At 41.4% G+C, this 11,105-nt stretch overlaps 1 protein-coding gene across 1 annotated transcript; it reads right to left on the reverse strand.

Moving 5' to 3' along the window:
- Positions 1 to 2,685: 2,685 nt before the first annotated feature.
- Positions 2,686 to 6,058, reverse strand: LOC149837666 (UDP-glycosyltransferase 83A1-like). Its single transcript, XM_090008089.1, has 2 exons — positions 5,527 to 6,058; positions 2,686 to 3,527 (listed from the first exon to the last, which is right to left on the reverse strand). Exons 1-2 carry the CDS (start codon positions 6,056 to 6,058, stop codon positions 2,686 to 2,688), a joined length of 1,374 nt encoding a protein of 457 aa, XP_089864215.1.
- Positions 6,059 to 11,105: the final 5,047 nt, after the last annotated feature.

Raw genomic sequence — 11,105 nt, forward strand, 5'->3', positions numbered from 1 at the left:
GGAGTCAGTGCTGCGACTGCCTGATCATTCGAGACCCTTTGAAGTCCACACTGATGCCTCAGACTTTGCCATTGGCGGAGTTATTATGCAAGATGGTCATCTGATCGCATATGAGAGTCGCAAGCTGAAGGATGCAGAGAGGCGTTACACAGTGCATGAACGTGAGATGACCGCCATTGTGTATTGCCTCAGGACCTGGCGGCACTACCATTTGGGTGCCGAGTTCGTCGTCAAGACGGACAATGTGGCCATGAGCTATTTTCATACACAGAAGAAGTTGATGCCTAAACAAGCTCGATGGCAGATGTTTTTGGCTGAGTTCGACTTTGCCTTGGAGTACAAGGTTGGAAAGACCAATGTTGTGGCGGATGCCCTGAGCTGTAGGGCTGAACTGGCAGCTGCGCGCGTGGAGTCTTCCGAAGTGCATTTGGAGGGTGCATTGCTGAGCCACATCCGCGAGGGTACGCAGCACGATCCGACCACACAACACCTTGTTTCTCTAGCGCAGTTAGGGAAGACTCGGCGATTTTGGCTACAGGATTGCCTCCTCGTAACAAAAGGGGAACATATCTTTGTACCACGGTGGGGAAGCCTTTGCTGAGAGCTACTCAAGGAGTGCCATGATACACTATGGGCCGGCCATCCTGGTCAGGAGCGGACCTTAGCACTCCTTGAGCGCGGGTACTATTGGCCGCAAATGAGAGACGACGTTGAGGGGTATGTGCGGACATGCCTCATCTGCCAGCAAGATAAGGGGACAAACCAGAAAGTTGTCGGTCTCCTTGAGCCTCTACCAATTCCAGAACGTCCTTGGGATAGCATCTCCATGGACTTTATTGTTAGTCTGCCGAGGGTAGAGGGCCTTAGTTCTATTTTGGTTGTGGTGGATCGTTTCTCAAAGTATGCCAGCTTCATCCCAGCTTCCAAGGAGTGCCCTGCAGAGTTGTTCGTAAAGCATGTGGTGAAGCACTGGGGCATACCAAAGAGCATTGTGAGTGATCGCGATGCTCGCTTCACGGGCAAGTTCTGGCGTGAAGTATTTCGGCTACTTGGGTCTGATTTGCTGCTTTTAACAAGCTTCCATCCGCAGACAGATGGGCAGATAGAGTGTATCAATGGGATACTGAGGCAGTACTCTAGGCACTTTGTTAGTGCCAATCAGAAAAATTGGGTGAAGCTCCTTGATGTGGCACAATTTTGTTATAATCTGCAGAAGAGCGAGTCTTCAGGCCACAGTCCGTTTGAGATAGCCACGGGGCAGCAGCCACTGACCCCGCACACTCTTTCCACACAAGAAAAGGGAAGGCCAGAATGCCTATCAGTTTGTTCGCGACTGACATGAGCAAAATGAGTTGGCGAAGGCATTCTTACACAAAGCGGCAAAGAGAATGAAGAAGTGGGCAGACAAACACCGTCGGCCCGCAGGGTTCCAAGTTGGGGACTAAGTGTTGGTGAAGTTATATCCTGGTCGCACAGGCACCGCGGACTACTCAGAAAGTATGAGGGACCCTTCACCATCACAAAGAAGGTGGGCAAGCTGGCATACAAGCTGGAGTTGCCCCCAAACTTCAAGGTGCACCCGGTGTTCCACGTGTGCAACCTCAAGCAGTTTCATCCAGATGATGGAGACCTGGAACGAAGTGTGCCACAACGCGCTCCCATCATGCAGAGGGCCCCGACAGCACAACGGGCCGAGAAGCACCTCAGTCAGATCCTTCGCCACAAGGTCAACTACTTGGAACAAGCGAAGAAATATTTGGTGCAATGGGAGGAAACACCGGAATCAACGTGGAAGCCTGCATTTCGAATGAACAACCACTACTCGGCTGAAGTCAGGGCTTACCACGAAATAGATGGCGCCTTGGACGGCGCATGATTTGAAGGGGGGAGCATGTTCCCTTGCGACTTACAGTGTACAGTTGCGCTTAGAGTCTGTTTTGCTTTTGTTGAGTCTGATGTAAGCTGCCCTGTTCAGGTGAATCAATACCCCGAAGGGGCAGCTCGTATACTTGAACTGTAATAGCCTGCGGGCAAAATTGTGAATGAAGTAAATGCATTGAGCTTTCTTTTGTTCACCCTCATTGTGATTGCTTCTTGTGATTGCAATTTCTCTCCCTCTATTCTCTCTTGCTCTCTTGCACTCTGATTACAAGCTTCCGCGATCGACAAGCGAGCTGACAAGTAGGCTTGCGGCGGTGGGAAGGACCGTTGCGTCGCGCTAGCCCATTGAAGGAAATAGGCCTGTGACAGCGATAGCGACCTTATATAATACAGGCCAAGTCCAACTCAATTAGGTCTTTGGCTCCAATTTTAGATCAGGTGCAATCACATTGGAAGTTCATGTGCCGCTGCACCTGACAACCACCCATTTGCTCTTGGGCCCCACAGTTCACAAGATGTCAGAAAAATGGATGGTGGTCAGGTGCAGCAGCACATGCATTTTATGCAATGTGATTGCACCTGATCCAGCCTTGGGCTTGGGGGCAGTTTCTGCGTGCCTCTCATAAAAAAAAATACTTTTAATCAAATATCCCCATGAACAGCCACACGCTGCCAATAATTATCACCATACAATCAACTAGACGGAAAGGACAAAAAAAAAGGGAAATAAAACACAAATTTAGAGTTCACCTGTCATGGCATGGGCAAAATCATGAAATCCCCTAAAAGAATCTCCACCCTCCATCACACTCTTCCCGCCCTTATCCTTTCATTCAACAATGCTTCCATTTTACTCTTGATCTCTTCCATTCTAACAATTCCATCTTCACACTTTACCAAACCCAGTCCCACCTTCCACACCACAACTATGTAGGTCCTGTTTTGAAACTGTTCAGCAATATAAGGCCAACACAACATGGGCACCCCATTGCTTAGCCCTTCGATGGTAGAGTTCCACCCACAGTGAGTTAGAAAACAAGATACAAAAGGATGTGAGAGCACTTCTCTCTGTGGAACCCACCCCACAATAAGCCCACTTCCAGCCACATGGTCTATAAACCCTTCAGGGTAGACTGCATGATCAGCTCGGTTCATGAACCCGGGCCTAGACACCCAGAGGAAGGGCCTCCCAGTGAGCTCAAGCCCAAGTGCCAGCTCATCAATTTGGTGTTGGCCGAGCATTGTGGTGTTTCCCAATGAGACATAGATGACTGACCCAGCTGGCTGTTGATCGAGCCAGTCAAGACAGCTCAAGTCTTCTTGCCAAAATGAGGATGGCTGATGCTTGAAGTGGTTGGCTGAGACAAGGGGACCAACTGGAACAGCATTGCCAATGATTGCGAACGCCGGTGATTCGAGTTCGGAAAATGAGTTGCAGGCTATGTGATCAATGCCTTTTATTGCTTCAGCACACTTCCGAAGGTAGTGAAAGAGCTGCTCTTGAGTAGCTGGAGATCTTTCATGGTGATCCAGCATAAGTGAGCAGGGTCCAGGGCTGGGATTGCCTCGGAGAGTTGGATTGGTGCACCATCTTTTGGAAACCCTGCCACTAACAAAATGACCATCAGATTCTTCTCCTTGTTTTCCTTGAAAATTATAGAAATATGTAAGAAATACCCGTACTTCCATTCAGGCACGTCCAGTAAAAAATGTGACGGTTTCATAAAAAGTGGAGAACTGGAAAAATATCTCAATATATTGAAAATATAATGACAATTTTATCATTAGAACACAAACATCACAAAGAAAATGACATTTGCAATTTGTGAGCAATTTCTCAGGAAAAAAAACCGTTAGTTTCTTCTTTCAATTTATTTTTAATATTCTAATACCATTTTTTTTATATTGTTTAGTTATTTAGTTTGAAATCCCCAGCCACAATAAAATGTTTGTCATCTTATTCTCTTTCTTTTCAAGAAACGTCCGGTCATCCCGTTCAGCCATGACTGCCCTCATATCCAGATGATATAGTGGTTCATATTTACAAAATAATGCTTAGGGACCTTGGATCATTCAACAGACTAATCTCTGGAGCGGAGATCCTGATGGGACCAAGTACATCTCAAGGTAGTGAGTACAATCACTGGATGCCAAGTGTCTATTAACCGGGAAGATTGGTCCCAATGGATGGATGTGTGGCATCCGTTCATTGGGCTGGGTACCAGATCAGATCTCCACCCTCTGTTGCTCCAGTGACCTTAACGTTGGCACAATAGAAGGCAATCATACAAACTAATGGGCTTATGGAACTATAGTGACAAATATCTCCACACTTCCAAAATATCTTGGAAAAGATGTGATTGTTTCGTAGAAGTTAAAAAAAGTGAAATATTTCAATGTGTTGAAAATGACATGGTTTTATCATGAAAATGGAAACATCACATTAGGTACATTTTTATCATGAATTTCTCGGAAAAAAACTGTAGTTTCATTTAATAAATTTATTTTAAAATTTCAAATTTTGCTTTTTGTATTGTTTTGTTTGTTTAATTTGACAAGATTTTACTAGCGTCAGCTTCAGGCGGAGGAGCCCGGCCTCGGCCTCTGTCTGTTGCTCCTCATCTGCGTTTTTCTGCTGCCTCTCTCACCCGACTGTGCAGGGGAATGGAGAGAAGATCCGGTACTCGGGTAACAAAGTGCTCGGGCCACACAAAACACAGAAAATTGATGTGAAAATAGAGAAAATTGTTGTGGGTGATGGGCAATGGGCAGGCATTGCACGCAGTGATTTTCCTCGTTTTGTGTGGTCCGAGTACTTAACAAAGTACTCGGCCCTGAGCACTGGATCTGCTCTCGGATGTATGTGTCCTATCGTGATTTGGTTGGCTTTGGCTTCATGGTTTCTATGTTTTCTTGTCTGCCTTCTTATTTTTGTTCCCTGGGTGTCTTCTCATCACTCATCTAGTGACCACTTATTTTTTATTTTCTCATCCGATGAATGAAATCATTTCTTTTCTCTCTCTAAAAAAAAAGACAATATTTTACTTCCTAAAATGTGAGATATGAAATTTTTTAAAACATCTCAAATAAAGCAGGCAAGAACTTCAGAGTTAACTATGTTATGCTGGATATTCAAGGACCTATATGACTTGTCACTGCCAGTTTACTACAAACTTCAGAGCTCACAAAAGATCAGGATTACCTGCATTTACCATCCAATTTGAGCCGAAATTTAGAGAAATAGCAGTGCAAGGTTCCATCTATCAGCAATAACTGGTTGGTCCAGCTGGCACTTATGATAACTCACCAAGGGATCGAAACTTTTTTTCTTATCTTTTTGATAATTACAAGGGGAAAACCGCATCACTCACCAAGTTCGTTGGTGTAAAAATTAACCCAGGTGCCCTTGCCTACACCCAGCTCCAGCCTTGGGGCAAGGGGGGTTTAGAACTCATGACGTCCAGTCAACTTAGTGACAACACATTTACGAGTCACCTCTTTTAGATGAGCAGACTGAGTTTGTGCAAAGTAGCACGCACCCAAATCGAGATCAACGGCGCCTGATTATAATAAGTTTAATACACTATGATTGGTCATGAACAATTCTTTGGGTTGATGTTTACCGTTTTCATCTGACTCCAGAACCGACAAACATGGGGATCTTCATGGTGATGGCTAAAAACCAGACCGAAGCTGGCCAGAACACTCTCCTCTTGATGTTTAGCTTCTCTGCAACACTCAGCAGAGTTGCAATCATACCATCAGCAATCATGCATGTGATCTTCTCATCTTCCTTCTCATTGATCTTCAGTATGAGCTCCTGTAAAAACCCCGGCATGATGTTGTGGACCGAATGAGTGAATTCCGCAAAGTCTCTCCGATTGTCATCAGGATCAAATCCATCTGGTATGGTCACCAAACGGATCCGCCCACTGTACTCACTGGAAAAGTTTTCTGGCAACGCCTCCATTAAGCGAGCATGAATAGACTCGATGTTGACGAATGTAACCATGAAGCCATCATCGGCAAGGCGATGAGAGAACTCCATGAGCGGCTTGACATGGCCTTGTGCAGGAAATGGGACGAACAGAGCATGTGGTCTTCCCATGGTGACTTCACCTGAAATGTGCAAGGGCCTAACGTGCATATGAGGATGAAGCCAAATAGTTGCTACCATGTTCTCCATATATGATGGACTTTGCTTAGTTCAATATACATGAAAGATGCTTATTTTGTCATCCTAGTAGCCAAGATTTCCTCCTTATCTTCCATATGCATAAGAAGCTTTTTATAAGTACAACAAAAACAAAAAAAGAAGGCATCTCGTTAACTACCACAGACTCTCTCTCTCTCTCTCTCTTGTAAAATCTCTATTTTGCTTCCTATGGTAGCAAAGTCTCTCTCATAAAATTGCTATTTTCCAGCCCACAAGCGCTACGCTCATCTGGTGTGGTGACTTGTGAATGTCACCAAGTTTCGGGTGACACAAATTAGCGAAGAGGGTTATATGTCCCCCCCCTCCCCCCTCGAACACGCCGGTGCGTGTTCGGGGGTCCGAATGAGTGCCATGTATATAAGCACGTGGGGCTCATATCCCCGTGTGTGTCGGCATCACTTAGCATCGGAGTTTGGTGTGGTTGCAAAGACTTAAGTACCCTTTCACGCCATTCCTGCCATGAAACGACGATTCAAGAAAAGGACAAAAATGTCTTTCATCTAGAAAAAGGAGGATCATCTTAACTCTTCAAAGTCCAAACGTTTTATTTTTGCCCTAAGCAGTAAACTCTTATGTTGTTGTCGGATCACCCTTTGACGACGAACCATCTGTTGTAACAAGAGTTCCCTTTGATGACGCACCCTTTGTCGTCGTCTGCTATCGTCGAAGCACCTGTTGTTATCGTTTGTTGTCGCTAGAGCACCCTTTGCCACCGTCAGCTACTACTGTAGCAACCTTTGTCGTCGTCTGCTATCGCCGGAGTACCCTTTGTTGTCGTCTGCGTAAAGGGAGCATTGTTTCCATCATCGACTGCATCTACCTTCTAGGTGTTTTTCCTTCACTGTCAGATTACCAAAACTCTTGTCATTTCAGTGAGTGTCGTGTAAGGTTTCATTATGTACACAAATCAATTTATAAATATGAATGCTAAATCTTATAATGGGTTGTACTATTCATGCTAAATAGTACAACCAACTATAAGATTTAGCATTCATACTGAAACAAATCGATTTATACCTATCCACCTTTTGGGTATCAAAAAACAGTTACCACAATTTGTTCATATGATGGCCCTTCTAGCACAATTTGTTAGCACAATTTTTGCACTTTAATGTAAAGATGGCCCTTCTAGCAAAAATTCTGAAGGTTGGTTGGTTCATTCCAAGGTTGCTGGGCATTAGCCAGTCTAGCTGGGTTAACAATACCTGTTATGTTGTAACAGATAGCACCATTTTAGCATGACAAAAGGCCATTTTGAAGGTGCTTTCAAACTCAAAACTCTGTTTTGAAGCATGCGCAACAGCATCCCCACTGCTACCCTTCTGCGGCTATCTCCACAGTGTATATTCAAGGCCCTTGCCAGGGCCATTTCCATCAATCCTTAGAAATCATTATATTTCTTACCTTCACAGCACCCCTGCTGTGGCTTCCCATGCACAGCCACCAACTCACATGTGTTATTTTGCACTCTCACTATAGCATCAAGCATTCCAGCAATTGCCATGATTATCACAAAATATTCTGCATGATTCTCCCTGTGTATCATATCCACTCTACAGGGTATGCATTCACCCTGTCATTCACTTCCCATTTAGATAAAGTCAGGCATCTGCATTAGTGTAACAACAATTTTCTTTACGTTTTCCATGGGTATTTGCAGCAGTGTCACTCCCTGCTGCAATCCACTTCCACCACACCTATTAATGACACCATTCATCAGCTATCAGGTTCCATCTTTGCAGTGACTATCGCTGCACAGTAGTTCCCATAAACCTCCTCTGTTAGCTGCATCCACTGTTGCAGTTTCATTTACTTATATCAAAAACCACCTGTACTGTCAATACCATAGTTTTACTTAGCCCCACAGTGACTCAAACCCCTGCACTATTATGTTTTTCATCTGTCACCACTCACAGCAATGTTTAGGCACTGTTGTGATTCTGTCTTAGGCACATGTAGAAGTGCTAATCACCTCCAATATTTATGTTGGAATCTTCATTCAGTCCAACGGTGCACTATTTACACTTGCTGAAACCCAACACATACCATCCCCCTGCATGTAGCATCCACCTTCATACCAATAGCCATCACATAACTATTCCCTCACAACCCTTCATTGCATTTACAGTATTTTCTGCGTCCACATCCTATGCGTATCTTCCCTTCTTGTCATATTAATGCATGTGCATTTTTTTTGAATCATGCCTTTAGGTATATATATCCTATTCCTCCATGTATATAAGCATTCTCATGTACATTTGGCATAATAACTTCCATTTATCTTATGCTAACATTGTTTTGTAGGAATTAGATAGAAATTACTTTTTCCTTCTTAATTTAGGAGTATGATTTCAATTCAATTGTAATAGCTAGATATAAATGAAAAATTTCTATTTCCTGCTTTAGGTAGAATGAATGAGCATTAGGAATATCATGAATTACTTGTTTTCATACATTTTTGGCCTTTATTTCTTAAATTCTCACAAATGGTGAAACACGAATGGCACGTGCACCATTTCGTAAGAGGTAATTGATCCTAAGTTGAGGATCCACATCAATGGCCATAGTCAGGATGTGGACAAAACTTAGTATTTTTATCTTTTACAAAATAAACTAGATCCACACTGGATCCTTTTTCAAAATCATCATATTTTCTTTAAATATTTTCCTCTTTTATGAGAATTTAATCTAAAATTAATTCAATATATATACCAATGGCCATAGTCAGGGTATATTGAGAATTAATTGTATTTTAAATTCTATAAAAGCACCAAAAGGGTATTTTATTCTTCATTTGAATTTAGATATGATTATTATATAATACACTCAATGACCATAGTCAGGAGTGTATTATATCACTAACCTTATTTAAATTCATTTGAAGAATGAAATATGATTTGCAAAAAACCAATTTCAACTTATTCAAATTCATTCATCATTTAGGATAGAATTGCATCATATTTTCAAAATTTTCTTTAAAAAACCCAAGTGATTTTGAACATCTTTCTTCAAGCTTCTATTTCTATTCCAATTCTATCTCAATTTCAAAGTCCAATTTGACTTTGGAATTTCAAAACTACTTTTCAAACTCCAAACTTTCAATTCAATTCAAAAATTCAATTTCAAAGTTCCATTTAAACTTTAAAATCTTTGATTCACTCTCAAGATCAAGTTCATCTTCTTATCTTCAAATTCAAAAACCACAGTTTTAGATTGATTCTGAATCTCAAAAGCTTGACCTTTCCTAAATTTTAAATTCAATCTGGGTTTTCAAAACCTAGATCCATATTCAAAAATCCCATTTGGACTTTTCAAAGCCCAAATCCAAAGTTAATCTCAACTTGGATCCAGATTTCCAAGTATGAATCCCATTTCACCTTGGATCTGAGACTTCAAATCCAAAATCCATCCTAGGATCCAGATCCCCCTTCTACTTTGGATCTCATAATTTCAGATCCGAATTCCATTTTAGGGTCCAGAACCCAAACTTCATCTTGGATCTCAAATTACAGATCCCAAGTCCATTTAGGATCCAGATTCCAATTCCACCCTGGATCTCAGATTTCAGATCCCAAGTCCATTTAGGATCCAGATTCCAATTCCACCCTGGATCTCAGATTTCAGAACCAAATCCATTCTAGGACCCATATTCCAATTCCACTTTGGATCTCAGATTACAGATCCAAATTCCATTTAGGATCCAGAATCTCATTCTACTTTGGATCTCAGACTTCAGATCCAATTTCATCTTAGGGTCCAGAATCCAGTTCTATCTTGGATCTTAGACTTCAGATCCAAATTTCATCTTGGATCCCAAATCTTGAATCCAATTCCATTCAAAATTTCAGATCCAAATTTCATCTTGATTCCAATTCTTAGAACCAATTCCATTTCATTTCCATATTTCAAATCAAAGTTCCCATTTCGGATCCTAAATCCAAAATTCAACTTTGAACTCTATTCAGAATCCAGATCTTGGATTCGGATTTCATCTTGAAATTCCAACTTTCAAATCAAATTCTATTTCTCAAATTCTATTTTAAATTTCCCACATTTTATTCTGATAGAATTCAATTCCAAACATTCATCCAAGTTCAAATTTTTAATTCAAAGTCCATTTATGATTTTGAAAGTTCCTTTCTTCTCTTTTCTCTCATCTCAGCTTCAAAATCATCTCTTTCCAAATCCAGATTTATTTTCCCAAGCTCTTGACTATTTTCAAAAACTTAGAACTTTAAATCTTAAAATTCTAAGTTAGAAACCATTTCTTCACTACTATCATCAGATTCATCTCAGAAATACTTGGGAATTTTTCAAATCATGTTTCGAAAAGAGCATACATCTTTGCACTGCACAAGCATGATTCTTTGTGCATCTAGACTCAGATAATTTCTTAGCAAAACAAAAGGCATAAATTCGACCCTTGGTTCGATTACCCCTAGTAAAGGCGCCAGAAACGGTCGAACCTCGTGCCGACGAGCGGATCTCGTCTCTCAGTTTTTCCCGCAAATATTTCAAAATGGAGGCGAGTTATTTTAAATATTTTCAAAATTAAGGTCAAGTGGACCCCGCAAAAGAATTCCTCTTCTCTTCTTTTCTTTTCTTTTCTCTTCTCTCTTTCTTCCTGCCCTTTTATTTTCTCCCTTCAAAAGGGAGAAAATAAAGGTTGGAAAGGAAAAGAGAAGGAAGAGAGAGAATATTACGAGAGGAAAAAATTTGCGATGATCACAATGGTCCATTAATTTTCACCAAGGATCTTTGATTTCTAAATTCTTTTTGAAAATGTAGTCCATCTTCAAAAACTCAGTCCTTGCACTGGTTATTTCTCTAACTTTTCAAAATCATATATTAAGCTCATTTGAAGAATCCATTCCTCGCACTGGTTACTGTTGAGAAACTCGGTTTTGATGTCACATAATATGATACATTGTCTCATTTGATTTTATATAATATGATAATATGTTCTCTTGAAATAATGTTATATTATGACTGAATATGTTTTGCCTTA

The sequence above is a fragment of the Nuphar pumila genome, chromosome 5 (genome assembly GCF_984573655.1).
Source record: "Nuphar pumila chromosome 5, dmNupPumi1.hap1.1, whole genome shotgun sequence".
NCBI classification, from domain to species: domain Eukaryota; kingdom Viridiplantae; phylum Streptophyta; class Magnoliopsida; order Nymphaeales; family Nymphaeaceae; genus Nuphar; species Nuphar pumila.